Source organism: Ornithorhynchus anatinus, chromosome 4, assembly GCF_004115215.2.
Source record: "Ornithorhynchus anatinus isolate Pmale09 chromosome 4, mOrnAna1.pri.v4, whole genome shotgun sequence".
Lineage (NCBI taxonomy): Eukaryota > Metazoa > Chordata > Mammalia > Monotremata > Ornithorhynchidae > Ornithorhynchus > Ornithorhynchus anatinus.
Genome location: NC_041731.1, coordinates 68,699,947 through 68,722,672, shown reverse-complemented (window position 1 = coordinate 68,722,672; position 22,726 = coordinate 68,699,947). Strand labels below are relative to the sequence as shown.

At 38.8% G+C, this 22,726-nt stretch overlaps 1 protein-coding gene across 2 annotated transcripts in view; it reads left to right on the top strand.

The window, feature by feature from the left end:
* ANGPT1 (angiopoietin 1) overlaps nucleotides 1-22,726 on the top strand; it is a 250,216-nt gene that overhangs the window by 206,263 nt on the left and 21,227 nt on the right. For both annotated transcript variants that reach the window (XM_029063098.2, XM_029063097.2), the window contains one exon: nucleotides 7,057-7,223. In XM_029063098.2, coding sequence (XP_028918931.1) covers nucleotides 7,057-7,223 — 167 coding nt within the window. The remainder of the gene's footprint in view (nucleotides 1-7,056; nucleotides 7,224-22,726) is intronic.

The window sequence follows — 22,726 nt, the reverse complement described above, 5'->3', positions numbered from 1 at the left end:
CGATCTGTATTCCACCCTTTCACTGCACAGAAACTTCCCTCTCAAGGGTCACTGATGATCTCCTTTGTGCCAACGCCATCCTAATCCTCCTCGACTTAGGTGACTTCGACACTGTCGACCACCCCCTTCTCAGGGTAACTTTGCTCTGGTGCTCCTGAATCTTTTTTTTCAAAACCATTAAGTCTGTGTTTCCCCACTCCTCAAGAATCTCCACTGGTTCCCCATCCACCTCTGCATCTAACAGAAATGCCTTTAGTATCAGTTTTAAAACACTTAATCGCCTTACCCTCTCCTATCTTACCTCCCTGATATCTTACCATAACCCAGTTGACATACTTCATTCCTCTAATATTAACCTACTCACCCTAGCTTGATCTCATCTATCTCACCACTGACCTCTCACCCACATTCTGCCTCTAGCCTGGAACCTCTCCCTCTTCATATCCGTCAGACAATCACTCCCTCCACCTTCAAAGCCTTATTGAAGGTACATCTCCTCCAAGAAGCTTTCCCTGTCAAAGTCTTCATTTCCTCTTTTCCCACTCCTTTCTGTGTCACTTTTGCACTTCATTTGCACCCTTTATTCACTCCTCTTTCAACCCTCAGACTCAACAGCACTCCTGTAAAGGCCGTAATTTATTTATTCATACAAATGTCTGTCTCCATCTCCAGACTATGAATTTGTTGTGGTCAAGGAACATGACTACCAACTTTGTTATATTTTACTCTTCCAAGTGTTTAGTATAGTGCTCTGCACCCAGTAAATGCTCAGTAAATAAGACTGATTGATTGATAAAACTTAGTGGTTATGAATCTCTAGATATGAAATGTAATTTCACCAATAATTTTGAGTTATACTTTCTCCATCTTTAAAAATAATCTAGAAACCTAGAAAGTCTGATGTAGTTTCCAGAGGACTTTAATTTACCACAGCCATCTAGATTATATTCCAGGTCTGTAACCTCAATAATTATCTGCCAGAACAAATTCCACAATCTATTTCTTAGAAACAGAAAATTTAGGAATGATATTACTCTTGAAAAGAGAAGATAAACATTTGTAAAAAAAAAAATTGATCATTATTTGAACAATTCAAGTGAGGTTTAAAGCTACAGAGTCTTAATCATTCAATCAATGGTATTTATTGAGTGCTTACTATGTTTAGAGCACAGTACTAAGAAGAGCATAGTATGGCAGAATTAGCAGACATGTTCCCTGCCCATAATAAGTTTACAGTCTTAAGTCTTGTAAGTCTTGTAAAAGATGATGTAACCTCCAGAGGCACCAGGAGATGTCAGGAATATCTTGCTTCATAATCATCATCATCAGTGATATTTATTATGTGCTTACTATGTAAAGAGCAGTGTAGTAAGCGTTTGGCAGAGTGCAATACAACAGATTTAGTAGATACATTCCCTGCCCACAGTAGGCTTAGAGTTTATAGGGAATGACAGACATTAAAATAAATTACAGATAGATACATAAGGGCTGGGGAGGAGAAGGTAAGGTGACTATCAAGTACATAAAGGGTACAAATCCTTGCATTCCTTGCAGTTAATTGGGGTTCTTATTAATTTCTTATGCCAAGTCACTCCCTCTGATATCTGTCAGGTAGTAGCTGTGACCTGAGTAACTGTAACCTAAGTGAATTTTATAGCTCACCTATAACCACAGTCTTTGAAGGACTTCTAATCCCCCAAATCCCTAAAAAGTAAGACAATTCCAAGGGCATTATACAAACTGGTTTTTGTTTTTTCAGTTAGCAGCAGGTGAAGAATCCAATATTGTGAAAAAGGTTTCACCTGATTCTTTCTGTGCCAATCATCTGTAACCTCCTGGCTAATGTATTTATTTCCTGACCTAAAATGTGAAATCAGACGCATTCATTCATTCATTCAAAAGTATTTACTGAGCACTTACTATGTGCAGAGCACTGTACCTAGCTCTTGGAATGTACAATGCGGCAATAGATAGAGACAATCCCTGACCAATGACGGGGAATGCTGCAGAACTGGATAGTTCAATTTCAGGGATGTGCAATCGGAAATGAGTAAAGCAAATGAGAATCAGAATATAGAGGCCCTTGGGAAATGGAAATCAAACAGAAACTTCAAGTCAGTAAATCATTTGGCATGGAAGATTATATATTTGTTTGTATTATTGATATTCAACATGATTAGCTATAAACTACTCATTAATGGTTAGGCAAACCAGTTGAATTAAGTATCAAGAGTGACTTGTGAAGGATGAAATTCATCGATTTCTTTCAAATATTGACTGTGTTGACTTTTAGGAAATTATTTTTTATTACTAGAATGTAATATAAGTATTTTGTATGTCTAGCTTTTTGTGGACTCAAACTTTCTTTGATGAGGGATCCTGTGTCATGCTACATTATTAAATATATTCTACTCAAAGTTGAAAAATTGCTAATGTCAACTTGTCATTCCAATAGAATTAGGAAAGGGGACATTTCTGTTACCGAGGCCTTTTGGGAAATTATGTCATGAGACTTTATTTTTCAGGAAAGAGAATATTTGCTAATAACTTTGTTAACCAGCATAATTTGCAGCAGATATTTCTTTGGTGGCTCCATCCATGGGTCTATCACCTTATAGTAATAACATTGTTATTCTACCAAGAAGGAATTCAATAGTTCTTATCTGTATGACCTCGGCCGCTTTTCCCTCCAAGACTAATCCACCCAATGTGATTGACAGGTCAAGGGCTAGAAGTCTTTCCCAAACATTCCTACATCCTTATCCTTCTTCCAAAATTCTCTATAGTCACTGGGCTCTGTGTCTCATCCTAAAAATCATAAAAGGAATTATCCAGCATAGAGGGAATAAACTTATTCAGCTAGGGGGAAGAAGGTCTCTGCTTTCCAGATTGTTTTAGACATCTTTATGAACATTGAGGAAGGATAACTGTGGCTTTAAGAGTTGATTTATGTATGTGAACTCATAATCATAATCAAACATATTTCTTATAGTATGGCCTTTACAGTTAAACTGCTGCAAAGTCTTTCTCAAGCGATTCCTGGCCTCTCTACCCTAGCAGAACACTCTACCAACCTCTCTCTCCCTAGTTGCAAATGACCATCTCTTCCACACTGTTGTCTGTCCCCTTCACTGAACTCAATTCCCAGGTCCTGCTCTCCCTCTGTTGTCCTCATATTACCAACCAAGCCCCAGCCCTTGATCTCCCTTTTAGTCTCTTTCTCTGTCCCTGCATTTATATATCTAAGGGTCATTGGTGGAAGTCAAGACAATAGGTGCACTTCTGTCACTTCAAATTCACCCTCCCTTGTAACAACTCTGCCTTCTCTCCTGATCAGATAGATTACTTTAACTTATTGACTTTCATGAGAGAGTATTTCTCTCCAACCCCAAATCCTCCTCTTTCTAGAGGCATTTTTTAAATGGTATTTTTTAAACACCTAGTGTGTGTCACGCACTGTAAAAAGCCCTGGGCCACATTCAAGATAATCAGCTTGGACAAAGTCCATGTCCCACATAGGGCTCACAGTCTTAATCCCCATTTTACAGATGTGGTAATTGAAGCAGAGAAGTGAAGTAACTTGCAGAGCCGGGATGAAAACCCAGGTGCTCTGACGTCTAGGCTGATATTCATTCCATTAGGCCACACTGCTTCCCAAAGACACTTCTATAAAAAAAAAATTCTCCATTAGGTTTTAAGTATCTTCTATTTCTATTGAATTTTCACAGTCACCCAATATAGTTCTTTGCACATCTTATTCTCTTAATAAATACCACTGACAGAATGATAGTTCTGAGCATATAATATGTTCAAAGATGAGTCTGTACATTCTCCCCATTGGAGCTTTTGCATTCAGTTTTAGGGATAAATAAAAATTCCACTGAAGATAACAAAAATCCACATAGCGGAAAATGAAAAAAAAAACCACATAATGGACCCAAAGTATTTTGGTTTTTTTTTTTTCATAAAAAACTATTGAGATTTTTCTAAAAAGACCAAGACCTTGCAGCACTTGTTCTGAGTTTCTCATTATGTGTAAAAGGGAAGGGTATATTCATATTTTATGGCTTCCAGGAAGACAGTGCACTCACTATAATGACTTATTAGCTGTTTTCCTCAGTGATTTGTCTACTGGAGATGGAACCCATAGGATATACTGACTGTCTAGTTTCAATTTTGTTTTGTCTATAAAAAGTCCACACTTCGTATGAGCATTATCACGCAAAATAAATAAAGTAAAAGAGATAATTGTTTTAGGAACTTGGAAGGACATGAATCAAATAAAATATTCCACCAGGTTTTGCCAAAGCTAATAATTTGTTTTCTTTCCCATTTGAGCACAAGTCATCCTTGTGAATGTTTCAGGCCAATTTTAAACTAGTATTGGTTTAAGCTTCCTTGTATTATTACAGCTACATTTCATTATTTTTACCTCCTTTATAATGTCATGCAATTGAGGTGAAATGTCTGATTCATAGCAATAAAACTTACCATTTGACCATATTTCAGATCATTAAATATGGGTCTTGTGTGCCAAGATCATAGTCTCCACTGGCCAGATGGACAACATGGAAGCCAATTCTTATTGAACCCCCTGAGGAAGAGGAGTCTGTCTTGTTTCCCCAGAATCCAGATTAAAATAGCAGTCATCATAGCAATAAACAAGGCCATTATCAAGACAGGTCATTTTCACCACCCACACAATGTTGATACGAAGATCTATATTTTCCCCAAATAAAGTCTTGAACATTAATCATTCAGTTATTTCCTTTTTGGTTTCAGGATAGAAAGATAGTGAGGGCCACCCTACCCACATCTCCAATTAATATAGCATTTCAAAGTGCCTCTGAAGATCCCTTAGAGCCTTTAAGCTTCTCGTAATTGAGCATAAACTGGTTTGTTGGTGGAAGAGCCTTGACCACTGCACTAAAATGCCCAAGTCATGCTGACTATATTTGAATTGTGGTAAGGAATTCTCATCTCATGCAATATATTTCAAGCAGATGAAAAATGTTTTTTCTTTGTTTTTTTTTATAGTATAGGGCAAGGCACACAGTAAATGTTCAATAAATGTTGTTTAGCTCTACTATTATTATTAATCCTACCACCACAAACAATCTGAGTAGGAAATGATGACTCTCATTTAGGCTACTTGGTTCTTAGGGCTACTGCTGCCAGGTTTAGAGTTTTTGATAGGTAATTTCAAAGGAAAGTGTTTAAAATTAAAACTGTGACTTTCCTTTTGATTTTTTTTCCCCTCTCTTTGTCTTTCTGAGAAAGCAACTCTTCAGGAATAGGCATTCATCTTCAATCAATCAATGATATTTATTAAGCACTTATTATGTGCAGAGCTCTATGCTAAGCGATTGAGTAAATACAATACAATAGAGATAGAAGAAATGTTCAATGTCCACAAAGAGTTTATGGTCATCTTAATCCAAGAGGATTAAAAATTCTCACACGCAGAGATGAGACTGGATTCTCTGCTGAGTCATATACCAATGTTTTACCATGGTTTACTGGGAGATATAAAGAACTTCACCCATGACAAGATATGAAACGAATGGCAATTCTCATCCTGTATTTACATCAACTGTCTAAAACTTCATAATCTTATGGTGTAAACATGTACATTTTCATTTTTCTGACTTTCACCAGAAAGTGTAATCACTAAATGTAACTACTAAATACAATTTAACTGGATATAATGAAGGGAAATACACCAGGAGGAGTGTGGTGCTAATAATCAGGAAGGCCTTGTGTTCCTTTTTTTAAAATGGTATTTGTTAAGTATGATTTATGTAATTATATTTATTAAGCACTTACTATTTACAGAGCATTGTACTAAGCACTTGGGAGAGTACAGTACAATAGACACATTCTCTGCCCTAATTACTTATTAAGTACCAAGTACTATAATAGGTTCTGGTGTAGATATAAGCAAAGCAGGTTGGACCCAGTCCCTATCCTACATGGGGCTCACAGTCTTAATCCCCATTTAGCAGAAGAGGTAACTGAGGCACAGGGAACTGACTTGCCCACTTGCCCAAATTTACATAGCAGACAAATGATGGAGCTGGGATTAGAACCCAGGTCCTTCTGACTCCCAGGCCAGTGCTCTTTCCATTATGTCCTTCTATGTTATAATTTTAGCTTTGCCATTAATCTTGTGTGAGACCTTGGTAAGTCACTTCATTTCTCTATGCTTCAGCTTCTTCATCTGTAAATAAGATTACATACCAGTTCTCCTTTCCCTTTAGACTGTGAACGCCATGAGGGATAGAGACTGTGCCTGATTTGATTATATCACAATTTTGCGATTACTATTATCATTTTTATCATTGTCATTACATTATGATTATTCTTATTATCTTGCCCTTTCACCTTCTCCCTAACTCTCTCTACTAGTTGGGCAGGTCTAGTTTCCTGGGCCTGCAACTTCTTGAAGCAAGTTGCAGAAGCCAGGGTAGAATGCATCAGCCGACTCACCCTTCCAGTCCCTCTGCTGTAAATGGCAAGATGGAAAGATTTATGGATCTACCTCTACCCTCCCCCAGGAGGGAAGGTGGATGGTGAACTGAACCTTGGACAATATATTTTAATTTCAACATACTTGAATTTTTTACAGTACTCTGTATACAACAGGCATTAATTCAATCAATATACATGGGTGAAAAAGATATAGAAAAACAGATTACATGTTGTACCTGCTCTGAAATTTTCCCTTGAGCATTCAAAGATTCAAATGGGAGTGGAATTAAGAGGAACTGTGACCACACTGAGAAAATATGCATTTTTATTCCATAAGTGTTTTTAAAGTAAGAAAGGTGCAGATGTAAGAATACAAATTCCCTAAGGTTGTACCTAGGAATCACATCTATTGTAATCTTCCAAGTATTTAGTGCAGTGCTGTGCACAGAGTAGGTCCTCACTCATTATTAATTGATTAATTGATTAATTGATTGATATTAGAAGGTATGCAAATTAGTTATGTAAACATTTAATGAAAGTACAAAGCTCATCTTCAATATGCTTAGCATATCTCTTTACTTACAGGGTTTTGGTAATCCAGCTAATGAATACTGGCTGGGGAATGAGTTCATCTTTGCAATAACCAGTCAGAGGCAATATTCTCTACGAATCGAATTAATGGATTGGGAAGGAAACCAGGCCTACTCACAATATGACCGGTTTCACATAGGAAATGAAAAGCAGAATTACAGGTAAGCACGTGGGAAAATCATGAAAAATACCCTGGGAAGAAATGATCAGTATTTTTTTCAGGATCCGTTCATTTGTGTGTGGGTAGCAATAGGTCTTCAATCTCCAATTCTTCAATTTCCATGTAAAATTCTTCTGATGCCCTGAATGCCAAGGATAGTTGTTTGTAATGCAAAAAAAGGGGTCCTGGATCCTACTCTAGAGGAATGTGATACAAATTAAATTAAAATATAACTATTTAATATTTTCAGTGCCTGGCGTTTACTGCATAGATATGGGGTGCCTATATGAATTTGAATTAACCAACATGCTCGTCAAGTATTCCCTAGATTGGGTTTAGCAGGAACCATTCATACAATTTTTTATTATGAAATAATTATGAAATAAGAATTAAGAATTAATATTGAATTTAGACTGCCTTTTCCAATGGGAATTGGAGAGAGAAGATTGGGAGAAAAGAGGGAAATAGTGAAGGAGGAAGAGGAAGGTGGAGGGTAGGAGAGAAGAAGCGCTGAGTAGCAGCATGGTCTAGTGGATAGAGCACAGGCCTGGGAGTTAGAAGGATCTGGGTTCTAATCCCAGCTCTGCCTCTTGGCTGCTGTGAGGGCCTTGGGCAAGTCATTTAACTTCTCTGTGCCTCAGCTACCTCATCTGTAAAATGGGGATTGAGACTGTGAGCCCTATGTGGGACAGTGACACCTGTCCAACCTGATTAGCATGTATCTACACTATGTGCCTGGCACATAGTCAGGACTTAACAAATACCATAAAAAAGATGAAAATGAGGAATGAAAGAGAAGAGGAGAGATAGAGAAGAGAGAGAAGAGATAGAGAGAATATGAGGTTGAACTTTTTTGTTTGTTTTCATATGGGAAGTGGGACAAAGTTTCCATAGTTGCAAAGCTTGGAGATGTCATCATTTCACTACCTTACTCCATCTCCTCTTGCACTATTACTGCCATCTAGCTTTTCCCACCCGGGTGCCCATAGAGGGGGAAACTTCCTGTGTACTTGGATCTGTACACTTTACATACTTGATATTCATTCTACCCTCATTCCTAAAGCACTTATGTAAATATCCTTACACCCCACCATTTCTTATACCTGTATAGCATTTCAGTGTCTATCTCCTGCTCTAGAGTGGATGCTCCTTGTGGCCAGGGAACATGTACTTTATTCTCTCTGTACATGAGAAGCAGATGGCTTAGTGGAAAGAGCATGGGCTTGGGAGTCATAGGTCGTGAGTTCTAATCCTGCTCCGCCACTTGTCAGCTGTGTGACTTCAGACAAGTAACTTAACTTCTCTATGCCTGTTACCTCATCTGTAAAACGGGGATTAAGACTGTGAGCCCCACGCAGGACAATCTGATTACTTTGTATCTCCCCCAGTGCTTAAAACAGTGCTTGGCACATAGTAAGTTCTTAACAAATATCAAAATTTTGAAGTATAATGGCTCAGTGGAAACAGCCCAAGCTTGGAAGTCAGAAGTCATGGGTTCTAATCCCAGTTCTACCACTTGTCAGCTGTGTGACTTTGGGCAAGCCACTTAACTTCTCTGTGCCTCAGTTACCTCATCTGAAAAATGGGGATTAAGACTGAGTCCCACCTGGGACAACCTGATTACCTTGTAACTACCCCAGCACTTAGAACAATGTTTGGCACATGATAAGTGCTTAACAAATACCTTCATTATTTTTATCACTTTCCCAATGACATAATACAGTGCTCTGCACACTGTACTCAGCCTCTCTGTTGGGTGGAGTCACAACCTTCTGGCAAAGGGAAAGAGAAGAGCCACCATATTAGCTCTACTTCAGTCCCTTTCTGACTCGGGTACCTCACGCCCAAAAACTGGGGCCTATCCTCAGAAGCCACATGTGACTCCAAGAACTATCTATGGCTTGGAAGACACAGGTTGCACTCCCTTTCTCTGGAGGCAGTAAATCAATCAGTGGTATTACTGTGTGCTGAACACTACTAGGTTCTTAGGAGTGTACAGTACATTGGAGTTGATAGGTGTGATACCCACCCACAAGGAGCTTACAGTCTAGAAGGAGAAACAGAAATTCAAAGAAATTGTTGATAGTAAAAGTGATGGGAGGCTGGGGTTAAGGTGAATATGAAATGCCTCAGGGTTACAGGGTGATACAGAAGGGAGAGCAAATTGGGGAAATGAGGGCTTAGGCAGGGAACGCCGTTTTGAGGAGATGTGATTTTTAGGAGGGTTTTTGAAGGGAGTTGGTGGAACATCTAAGTAAGGCTGTCCTGAAATGCAAGGAGGAGATGAAAAATTGCAGAGCAGGAGACAGGTTGTGGCTGGCGAGGTAGAATTGGGAATCATCTGCAGAGAGATGGTAGTTGAAGTCATGGGAGTGAATGAGTTCTTCAATGGAGTGGGTGTAGATAGATAACCCTGAATTTAGCCCTGAGGAACTCCTACTGCTAGGGGATTGGAAGCAGAGAAGGAGTGCCCAGAGAGAAAGGAGGAGAACCAGGAGAGGAAATTGTCAGTCAAGGCAAGGTTGGGTAATATATTTAGGAGAAGGAGTTGGCCCATTGTTGAAGGTAGCTGAGAGATCAGAGAAGGATTAGGGAAAAGGCCGTTAATCTAAAAAGGGTTTACTGTTCAAAGTACTTTGGGCAGATAGAAGCCTGCACCTATTAAAAGCTATTACATATTTCAAAACAAAAGAATGAAAACTGGTTTAGATGAAGGCTGAAGTGGAACATAATTGAATTTACAAAGTTTACAGGGAGAATGTAATATTGTTCACTAAATCCTACAACCTCAAGGCAAGCAGCAAGATTAAAATTTAAAGGTGGTAATTATGGCATTTACTAGGCACTTGGCATATATTGCAACACTGCCCATCCACCCACCAGCTCAGTGCACTCCGTGTCCCATCAGTAACATGACTGGCAAAAGGTCTCAGGAAAAGTGAGTTGCAAAAATCATTAGCTCTTGTGCGCAGGTGTCCAGAAACTGAAGCCTCAGGGCCAGGACACAGCTGTCACCCAACAGGGGACTCCAATGGCACTATGTGCCAAACAACCTGCTACTTAGTAGACTAGGTGAAAAGACCACCAAATCAGATGCAGTCACCACCATCTAAAGGGAAGGTAAAGCAGGGATCGTCCTCAGTTGAAAAAACTGAGGCAGAGAGGCTAAAGTTGAAGAAGCAGTTTGGCCTACTGGATAGAGCACAGAACTGGGAGTCAGAAGGACCTGTGTTCTAAACTCAATTTTGCCACTTGTCTGCTGTGTGACCTTGGGCAAGTCACTTTTCTTCTCTATGCCTCAGTTCCCTCATTTATAAAATGGGGATTGACTGTGAGCCCCATTGGGGACAAAGACTGTGTCCAACCTGCTTAGCTTTTACCTACCCCACCACTTAGTACAGACCCTGGTATACAGTAAGGGCTTAAAAATGCCATAAAAAAAGTGATGTGTCAAAAGTCATGCAGCGAGCCAGTGACAAAGCTGGGATTAGAACTTCCTCAAACCCCCTGTCCCTGCTCCTCCCCCATCCTTCACTCCTAATGACATGGCTGCCTACTTTATTGAGGAACTTGAAATTGTGATTCCCCTAAAATCTTCCCTGTTGCTCTCCAGTCTCTCCCTCCTCCTGCTCCTTCTTCAAAGCTCCCATCCTTCCCAGCAGTATCTCAAGAGATTTTCTGCCTTCAAAATCCACCACCAATATATGCACATCCAACCCCATCCCTTTGCACGTTATCAAAACACTTGACCTTCTCCCTTCTTCCCTACCTGATAACCATTTTCAACTCTTTGCTCTCCAGTGGATTTTTCATCACTGCTTTTAAACATGTCCATGTCTCCTCTCTAAAAAAAAAAGCCTTCTGGACCCCCTCGCTCCCTTCAGTTCAGAGAAGCAGCGTGACTTAGTGGAAAGAGCACGGACTTGGGAGTCAGAGGGTTCTAATTCCAACTCCACCACTTGTCTGCTGTGTGACCTTGGGCAAGTAACTCTGTGCCTCAGATTCCTCATCTTTAAATTGGGGATTAAAAGTGTGAGCTCCACATGGGACAATCTGATTACCCTGTATTTACCCCAGCACTTGGCACATAGTAAGTGCACATAGTAATTGGCACATAGTAAGTGCATGGTAAGTGCTTTGGAGATTATATAACAACCCTCACACCTTCCCCAACATCCTATTTGCATCAGTGATGGTTCTTTGGGCGTTTCTTATGCTCCTAAAAACAGCAAATCCATATAGATGTGGTCAAAAAAGTATTCTTAATATAAAACTTTAATTTGTTTTGCATATCTTTGACACCTTGATAATCAGTTTAAAACTTTTATCCAGTGCCTGTACCTTTCATTTTAGTTTTACTCTGCCTCATCTCCCCAAGCCCCCCAACAAACCCATCAATTTTTATAAACAGTATTCTTAAATAGATTGCACAAGGATGTGCAACACATTGTGAAAATGAGGTGGGAGCTTGAAAAGGTCAACACAAATCTTGTGCTTTGCTCCCCCCAGTGTAGACATGACCTCAGAGTTGAAGTGTTTCACTGCTTATTTGTCTTCTGAAGACATGCTACTCTTTGGAAGTTATGCTCTGCCTCTTTTTACTGGCAAAACTCTCATTTTATTAGGATGGATTAAGTATGGGATCAGTCCCCCCAAAGGTACCATAATCATTTTCATAGCAACTAGTGATTATGTCATAACAACAGAGGATAACCTGAAATAAAGAATGGGCACAAATATAACTGACATTGGAGAAAAAAAACAACAATGTCCTGGTCTTCATTATCCTTAGTTATGAGAAATAACCTCAGAGAAATTTGTAAAAAACACACATAGGTTAAGAGCTGTTTCTAAATTGAACAGAAGTTCAACACTGAAAGTATTTTAACAGCAAGGATATTTTTTGATTATTACAACTCTTTGGGCAAACACTAGGGATTTAAGTTTCAACATACTATTATTGCTTCTTACCTAAAGTGAGTTTGGACAGCAAGACTGGATTCATGGGTTCTAGTTACAGTTCTGCTGCATCCTGGTGGGTGATCTTAGGCAAGTCACTTTAGTCTTTCTGGGTCTCAGTTTCCCCTTCTGTATAATGGGGATGAGGTAGATGGTGAGTCCCAGGTGGGACAAGGACCGAAATTGATCTTATAACGTTTTAACCTAGCACACAATAAGTACTAAATTATTAATCCCTGGGGTTAAATATGAACTTGTTGAGCTTCAGGAGAGAAAGGAGAGATGGGTCTGTGATCATTTTAGCTGCAAAGAACCCAAATCCCAAGTCTTCCTGGATCTAGTCCCTTCCCTGAAAGTTTCCTGAGTTGGCTCTGTCTAGTACCCACTAACCACACTGCCCCATCCTTTCCCTCCCGCCTCATAACTTGGTGGGACCCTTATATTAGTTGGGCAATGAAAACCACAGTAAGAAGAATCAACAATAACCTAGGTAAGAGTTTTAAAATGAAGCCTGGAACTTATTTCACAGAACCACTCATTGAGCAAATGTTTAACAACATTTTTTCTTCCCTTCTTTATATATACTTATATCTAAAAAGAAAGGAACTATTTTATATCAAATATCACAGGTTAGTTTTATTATCAGAAGAGCACAGGCAGAGAATACAGTTGAAGCACACTTTCCCCCTTCAAAGCCCTACTGAAAGCTCACCTCATCCAGGAGGCCTTCCCAGACTAAGCCCCCCCTTTTCCTCCACTCCCTCTCCCCCTCCCGACTCGCTCCCTTTGCCCTACCCCTTCCCCTCTCCACAGAACTTGTGTGTATATATGCATATTCATAATTATACTTCTATTCATTTTTATTAATGTGCATATATCTATAATTCTATTTATAATGATACTACTGATGCCTATTTACTTGTTTTCATGTCTGTTTCCCCCCTTCTAGACTGTAAGCCCATGTGGGCAGGGATTGTCTCTATTTGTTGCTGAATTGTACTTCCCAAGCGCCTAGTACAATGTTCTGCACATAGTAAGTGCTCAATAAATACAATTAAATGAATGAATGTACTAACGCACATAAAACTCACCCACTATGTTAGTGATGAATTATCACAAAAAAGAAGCAGTGGGGCCTTGTGGAAAGAGCACAGGATTAGGAGAAAGAGGACCTGGGTTTTAATCCCTGCTCTGCTACTTCATTCAATAGTATTTATTAAGCATTTACTGTATACTGAGCACTTTACTAAGCACTTGGGAGAGTACAATATAATAATAAATGGACACATTCCTTGCCCACAGTGAGCTTGTGTGTTGTGTGACCACGGGCAAGTCACTTCACTTTTCTATCCCTCAGTTACCCCATTTGTAAAATGGGGATTAAGAACGTGAGCCCCATGGGGGATAGGGACTATGTCCAATTCGATTATCTTGTATTGACCCCAGCACTTAGTAGAGTGCCTGGCACATAGTAAGCACTTAACATATACCATTAAACAACAACAGAAGCAATATAAAAACTTTTGAAGACTCCATCTGTCATGGTACAACTGACCAGTTTTATTAGTTTCAAAATATGGCTTTTAACAAAACAGCAAATTAGCCCTAAACTTAATTGTTATGGAATGCACAACATATGCCAAATGATGTCAACTCATTTAGTATATCTAGTTCAAAATTACCTGTCATATTCAATTCCTTTGTGCCCACTTAATATCATCCTCATATCCAAATACTGGAGACCGGGAATTAAACTAAGCAAGCTTTGGCCTAATATAACATCCTTTGTAATTCTCTTTACAATTCTACTGTATCATAAAAATGAAAAAAAATGAAAAAGCACTAGGAGTAAACTAGGATTTTCAAAGAGCAGTTCCATTAAAAGGATTATCAAATAATTTTATCCTATTTTTGAGGAGACATAGTTTCTTTAACTAGCATTGCAAATACCCAGGAGAGTGTGTGGTAAATGTTTCAAGACTGCATGATCTTGGTGCCGCAAATTTACGAATTTGGAAGAAGACCTCAGCACCAGAGGAATGTAGATGAAATGTTTTCTCCCAGTGTAGTTAATAGAAGAACTTAGTGAAAACAGAAAGATGGGTAGCAAATAAACTAGTTTAAATTAATTGGATAAATGATGTAAAGGAAAAAGTCTGTGGTTCATCTAGGTCCCTAAAGGAAGGGTAGAACACAAGGTACAGCTCTTCTTCCTTCTAAATGCCAGTTTGAATTTGAGGGTCCGCTATGTGTCTTCCACTCCTGAAAATTATGTCAGCAGTAATTAATGCTGGTAGTTGTTCAGTGCTTACCATGTGTCAAGCACTGTTTGAAACACTGGGGCAGGCAGAAGTTAATCAGGTTGGACACAGACCCCATCCCACTTGGGGCTCATAGACTAAGTAGAAGGGGGAAGAGGAACTGAACTCCTATTTTACAGTTGTGGAAACTGAGGCTCAAAATCAATGGCTTTCCTAAGGTCACAAAGCAGACAAGTTCAGAGCTGGGATTAGAAGCAGGAAGCAGTATAGTGTGGTGAATAGAGCATGGCCTAGGAGTTAGAAGATCATGGGTTTTAATCTCAGCTCCGCCACTTGTTTGCCTTGTGATCTAGGGCAAGTCACTTCAATTCTCTGTGCTTCAGGTATCTCAGCTGTAAAATGGGGATTAAGACTGTGAGCCCATATGGGATATGGACTATGTCCAACCTGATAATCTTGTATTTGCCCCAGTGCTTGGCACAAAGTAAGTGCTTAACAGATATCATTATTATTATTATTGTTCTGACTCTCAGGCCTGCACTCTTTGGGCTGGCTCAGATATCCATAGCATGGAAGCTTGAGGGCAAGAGGCTTTGGGGTTGTTCAGGAGTGGAAACTCCTCTAACATCCAGCTACTGTTTTATAGCTTAGAAGACACTGTGAGAAAATGTCTGATTATATGCAAAACTAAGTAGCCCAAAAAACTAGGCCACCATGATTTTCCTAGGATACCAGTGGGCCAGTCCAGCCCTGGACTGACTCTTCCCTAAACAGAAGCACCAGAGGGAAGGACTGCTCTGTGCTTTGGTCCATTATCTGATAATATGATACAATTTGATGCCACCAGGGTCATGATTCAGAATGTGAGCTTACTTACATGATCATTATTGTCTTTTCAGCCAAAAAGAATCAACCGCAAACTCAGCGTGTCTTGCAGCTAATTGCTTTACTTTGTTTAGTTTGATAATCACTTATTACATGCCAAATACTGTTCTAAGCACTTAGGTAGATACAAGGTTATCCACCTAATCTCGTAGATGCTGTTGCTGTCCCACATGGGACTTACAGTCTAGGTAGAAGCAAGTAGAATTTAATTCCCATCTTACAGATAAGGAAACTGAGGCGGAGAAGTTAAGTGACTTGGCCAAGGTTATACAGCAGACAAGCTTGAGAGCCATGATTAGAACCCAGGCTTTCTCACTCCCAGACCCATTCTCTTTCTACTAGTCCATGCTGCCGCTAGTGAGTCAGAACTTTTCTAGAGAAAGGCCAGGCATGGCTTAAGAATCAATGTAAAATTCATACCTAATTTGAGACTGTTTATATGAAGAAGTCATTGTTTGTGATACAGCTTTTACAAGGTTATGACCTTATTTGAAGGAAAAAGTGACATACAAAGGAACAAGCTAAGAAAGGCAATTGACCTCATCACCAAGGAACCAAAGGAAAGTTTGGAACCTAAATTGGGGACAATCAGTGAACCTTTCACTCAGAGATGGCTGTTTATCAGCCACAAATGACGCCAGGGGAGTTGAAATATGTTTAAGAATCTGTTTATATATTTTTGCAGGGGGCTTAATGCCACATAATTCATTTTGGCACTTTTTTAGCAGATGCTTGGAAAATGAAAAGGAAAACTGAAAGAAGTATTTATTTTTGAAAACTGTTATTGTCAGTATATGTCCCCGATTTCTGAAATTGTTGAAACTATTTTTATTGTGAAAGTCTTTGATAGAACTGGAGTTTGTTGGAAGCATTTAACAATTCTGTAAAATAACTCCACAATGCTGAGGGTCAAAGATAAGAGCATGTGGATCTTATGTGTTATTTCTTAGGAAAATTTATTACTAGTTTGTGAAAGACTAAATTAGTTTAATCTCAAATTGAGAAACAGCCTGAATTGGCAAGAGTTTTGAAACTTAGGTCCTTTAAAACAATATTTCAAATGTCAAGAGAGCTTGAGAAAACCTGTCTGGGGTATAAAACTCATTTTTGTCAGGTCCCTCAACATTTTTGAGTTTTCAAGACAATAGTGAGGTCTGGTGGAAACAGTAGAAAATGTAAGAACTTGAATGCAACAAAACTCAATATTCACTGGCATCCTCTTATGGAGTAGCCTACTTAGAAATAATAACTTTATTAAAGCAGGCGATAAATAGAATTTTTATCAAAACATAGGTGGAAATTTTGGAACTTCAATCGGTGAAATTTATTGAGTAGTTACTGTATGCAGAGCACTTTATTAAGCACGTGAGAGAGTACAAAGCAACAGCGTTGGTGGTAGACATGTTCCCTGCCCTCAAGGAGCTTACTGTTCAGAGGGGGAGTACATAAGTGCTGTGGAGCTGAGGGTATGGTGAATATCAAGTGCTTAAATGGTTCAGATCCAAGTGATAGGTGACAAAGAAAGAAGGAGTAGGGAAAATGAAGTCTCAGTCAAGGAAGGCCTCCTGGAGGGGATGTGAATTAGTAAGACTTGGAAGGAAGGTAGAGTGGTGGTCTTTCATAGGTGAAGGAATAAGGGGTTTCAGACCAGAGGGAAGACTTGTATCACAGGTCATGGTGAGATAGAAGAAATCAAGTAGGTTGACCTCAGAGGAGTGAAGTATGTGTGGGCTAAGCTGCAGCGGAGTAATGAATTGTAAGAAACAGCATGGCATAGTGATTAGAGCACGGGCCTGGGAGTCAGAAGGTCATGGGTTCTAATCCAGGCTTTGCTGCTTATTTTCTGTGTGACCTTGGGCAAATCACTTCACTGTGCCTCAGCAACTTTATCTGTAAAATAGGGATTGAGACGGTGAGCCCCACGTGGGACAGGGACTGTATCCAACTCGATTTGCTTGTATCTACTCCAGTGTTTAATATAGTGCCTGACACATAGTAAGTGCTTAACAAATAACACAATTATTGATTACTATTAATGGGAATCAAGGAGGTTAGTTAGGAGGGGAAGAACTGATTAAGTGCCTTAAAGACAATGATAAACAGCTTCACTTTGATGCAGAAGTGAATGATCAACCACTGGAGGTTCTGGAGGAGTACGGAGATGTGGACTGATCCGTCTTTAGAAAAATGTTCTGGAAAGCAGAATGAAGTATGGACTGGAGTGGAGAGAGACAAGGGGCAGGCAGATCAGCCAAGAGACTGATGCAGTAGTCAACCCTAGTAGTATTCAAGCCCAATCACAGAATTTCAGTCTTATTGAACTCTCCCTATGTTTTCTTAAAACACTAATCCCTGAAGCCATCATCCTATGCTCACCAATGGGAGAGGCTGGCATAAGGTCTCTGACAGCAAAGACCAGAAACAGGAACCACGCATGTGCTCCAGGGAGACGAGGCAAAACCCAGGACGAGAGAACTACATTGAACTTTCTCTGCTCCATGTTCACAAAAGCCTCATCTTGACGCTACTAAATACTCGAAATGCATGATTCCTCTTCTTTTTTCTTCTTTTTTTAAGGTATTTGTTCAGTGCTTACTATGTGCCAGGCACTCTACTAAGTGCTAGGGTAGAAATGAGAAAATCAGGTGGGACACAGTCCCTGTCCCATATAGGGCTTCCAGTCTTTTCCCAATTTACAGAGGTAACAGAGATGTTTAATGTCTTGCTCAAGATCACACAGCAGACAAGTGACAAGTGGTGGAGCCAGGATTAGAACCCAGGTCCTTCTGACTCCCAGTCCCATGCTCTATCTATTTGGCTATGCTTTTCTTCATTCTATGAAATAGATTTTATTTCAAAAGCATCATGCCTCAGTGAATTAATCAGATTTTCCAAGGAAATAGTATTTAAGAATGTTTGCATCTTCCAACTATTATGGCATAACCCTACAATTCTCATACCTGTCTGTCTCTGTCTCTCTTTCTCTTGCTCCCCACCCCATACACACACCCTATCCTCCCTTCATGTTTAAAGCTCCCTAAAGTATTGAGGATCTGTCTATATCTCTGTCAAACACAGAACAAATTCTTGTCATCCTTGTTAGTACACATTTTCACACTGCTGAATGCCTCGTGTCATATATTTAATAGTGGGAAACATGCTTTAAGAAATTCACAGCAAATAAAAATTAAGAGAAATGTTTTTTCCAGATTATCAAGATAAATTGTTGCAGACTACTTTAAAGAAATCCTAACTAATTCTGTGGTTTTCCCCCAAATCCTCTGATTCCTGGGAAAAAAAATGATGCTCATTAGGGAAGGTTTTGCATGATAATAAATAACTTCAGCAATCTGGGAAGAAAATTTTGGCCTAGATCGATTTATTCAAACATTTCAGGGATTTTCCCAAAATCAATTCTGAGTACAGAAAAGAAAACTATTAACTAGAGACCATTGAGTACAAAGCAAGATTTTGGAATGAAACTTTGATACAAAATAACTATTTGAATTAAAAGATCTCTGAGGCATTGTAATCAGTCTTTTCTAGATTTTAAGATAAATAGTATGTAGGCAAATGATCTTTCTTCTTCACCTGTGAATATTGCAATTTACATCTTGGGGAAATTAATTAAAAAGAATTAATTGCTGAACTGCAGGGGCAAGTCATTGAATGTTTGTCGGTATTATCACTACGTCACTCTTCTCTACACACTCATTGACAATTTCTTGCAATATTGACCATTTATTCTGTCACAAATTAAAGCAGTTACTTGAATTTTGCAAACCCTGATTCTTCCATTCAGCAAAAGAAACTTCCTTGCTATGTACTCTGCCATTCTTTATTGATTTTGTGCATATGGTCTTTCACATTTTCATTCAAGCTTTAGTTCTTGCCTAAGCAATGCTGACCACTCATTTTATGCCAAATGAAAAATTAGGATTATTATTCTGTAAACATCTTTGAGTCAGTAGCTCACGTCTAAAAATTAATTGATTATAATCCTCATGAAGTGATCTAAATATCTCCACCTCTTTCCTCATGAATCATTAATGATGAATCACCTCATTTATTTAAAAAGACCATCAAAAATGCTACTCTAATTATCACTGAGAAGGGACTTCTCCACAAACAATGCAATCCTAAAATTGTTGACCAGAAGCAAATCTCTTATCCTATAATAATGGTTATAATTTGGAAACATGATTCCTGAAATGGTTCCATTTTTCCCAAGAAGAATTATCAGCAAAAGCTCTCATCTCTTGACATCAGCCCCATCATAAATCTTGTTGAACACCCAGTATTTATTTTAATGTGTTATTCTCTGAACTATTTCTTTAACTCTTAAATCTTTTGGCAGCTACAAATTCGGTCCTAACATCTCTGTTAGGACAATGTTATAGAATTATTTGAGAAGGTCATTAGATCCTTAACCTTGAACAAATTTTAAAAGCCAGAAATCACAAAATTCCAATGGACTAGCTATTGTAAATACAGCATTATTTAAGCAGAATCATCTCTAAATATACATATATATTTTCTTAAAGATAAAGAAAAATTACATTTTAGCTACCCTTTGCCTTTCTCAACAATTGGATGTTTCTTAAGAGCAGGCAAAGGAAAATAAAATTTTGAGTTCTAGCACTTTAAACCTAGCCAGATAGGTTTTTGTTGTTGTTGTTTTTATTTGAATGATAAATTGTGTGAGAAGATGATTTTTAACCAAAGAGGTGCTGGTTGCATTATATTTCACAATGGTGCTTGTAGATTGTCAGTGCCATGTAGGGAGATTTTTTAAATTCGGAGTAAAGCACTAGAATGTCAGGTCTTTTCTGGACTGTCTTTATGTTGGTTCATGCCACTAGATTGTAAGCTCATTGAGGGCTTACTTTTCAAAAAATATTGTTAAAATTGCAAGAATAAGTTAGTAGTAATGTCTTTTTTGGTTAATCCACAATTGAAGAAAGGATATTTCAAAACCAGTTACAAAGCTAACAAAGAATGCAGAATTTGTTTTATTTATAGTATGTAGAGTTATCTTTTATATTCAAAAAAGGAGAAATTCACCTATGGGTACATGCATGGTTGAAAAGTCTAACCCACAGTCCTGACCTTTTTGTGCACACAAAAATTCTGTGCCTTTTTTATTGTTGTTGCTCTTTTTTTTTTTGGTTTTTGTTAAGGGCTTACTATGTATCAGGTATTAATAATAATGTTGGCATTTGTTAAGCACTTACTATGTGCAGAGCACTGTTCTAAGTGCTGGGGTAGATACAGAATAATCAATCAGGTTGTCCCATGTGAGGCTCACAGTCTTCATCCCCATTTTCTAGATGAGGTAACTGAGGCACAGAGAAGTTAAGTGACTTGTCCACGGTCACGCAACTGACAAGTGATGGAGCTGGGATTCGAACCCATGACCTCTGACTCCCAAGCCCATGCTCTTTCCACTGAGTCACGCTGCACTGTAGCTGATACTGGGATAGATACATGCTAATTAGGTTGGACACATTCCATGTCCCACATGGTGCTAACAGTATTAATCTCCCATTTACAGATCAGGTATCTGTTCAACAGAGAAGTTAAGTGATTTACCCTAGGTCAAACAACAGAAAAATGGTGGAGCCAGGATTAGAACCCAGGTTCTCTGACTCCCAGTCCCATGATCTATCCACTAGACCATGCTACTTGATTAGTTCATTCATTCATTCAATCATATTTATTGAGCACTTACTGTGTTCAAAATACCATACTAAGTGCTTGGGAGAATACAATATAACACCAAACAGATACATTCCTGCCCACAGTGAGCTCAGGCACACAGTCCAGAAGGGGAGACAAACATTAATATAAATTAATAGTTAAATAAATTACAGATATATACATATGTGCTGTGGGGATGGGAGGAGGATGAATGAAGGAGCCAGTAAGAGTGGCACAGAAGGGAGTGGGAGAAGGGGAGAGGAGGGGTTAGTTAGGGAAGGCTTCTCGGAGGAGGTGTGGCTTCAAGTGTGTACTTACCAATCAGTGGTATTTATTGCTTACTGTTTGCAGAACACTGTACAAATCACTTGGGAGAGTACAATACAACTATAAACAGACACATTCCCTGCTCAACAAATACCATAATTATTATTATTAGAATCTAATGTTACACAGTGTTTCCAGGAGAAGGAAGTGGTTCATAGTATTGAAAGCTTCTTAAAAATCATTTTTCCCACATCCTCTCTCTGGCCTCGAACTCCCACCCCCTCAATATATGCCAGACCACCACTTTCCCTACCTTCAAAGTCTTATTCAAAGTCACATCTTTTCCAAGGGGACTTCCCAGATTAAGCCTTCTTTTCCCAGACTCCCTTCTTCGCCTGTGTTGTCTACGAACTTGGATCCATATCATTTGGGCATTTGGTATTCACACCTTCAGGCACACAGCACTTATGTGTATATTTGAAATATTTTAATTTATATTAAGGTTTGTCTCCCTCTCTAGACTGTAAATTCTTGTGAGCAGAGAACATGCCTACCAAGTCTGTTGTACTGTACACTCCCAAGCATTTGGTTTTGAGTGCTGAGCACAGTAAACATTCATTAGGTACCACTGATTGATTTATATTTGGCAAGGACAAAGTCACTAGTAACTTTAGTTTGCAGTGCCTAGCATGCTTTTTCTTTTGCCTTCTTGTCTCATATTATTTATGAAATTTTGGTTAAAAAGAACTATTTCTTTCTTGATAATAGCTTCCCATATTAGTTTATCTTCAGGAATTAATTCCCAGTTAACTGGGGTGAAGCATCGTTGAGGCTTTGTTTTATTGTGTCCTGTTCTCTCTGTTCCTCCTTGCTTTCACTTTCTCAGTTTCTTCTGAATTAGTTCTTATGGTAGATTGGGAGCACCCTGGAAACTAAGACCTGTGTTTGAAATTATCCATGTGAAATCTGGATTTAGTGAAGTAAATTCCCAAGACATTTCCCTGAGTTAAAACAGATAATTTTTTTTAAATGTTTCTTGATGAAAACAATTTTCACAGTGAACTTCTAAATGGGCATAACTGGTCATCTTAACCCTTTCTTCAGGGTCCTTTCTCAGAATTCAACCCAATGACAGAATTCTTGTAATGTCAAAGCAGTGCCCTTTAGCTACAAGTATGATAAATCTCATAAAAAGCTGGAGAGTTTAATGTAGCACAAACCCTGCCTTCTTCTTTCATCATTTTATGAGTTAGGTGAGTCCAAATCATCCCTTGGTTTAGGAAGAAGTGAGCTTGATTAACCCATACTGGAAAAAAATTATTATTTATCCTCTTCACCCAAGAAGTATTCATGATCACAGCCTTATATAGAGCAATGGCCTGTGGTTAGACTGTGGGAAAAACAGAACCAATGAGATGCTCTGAATCTTATC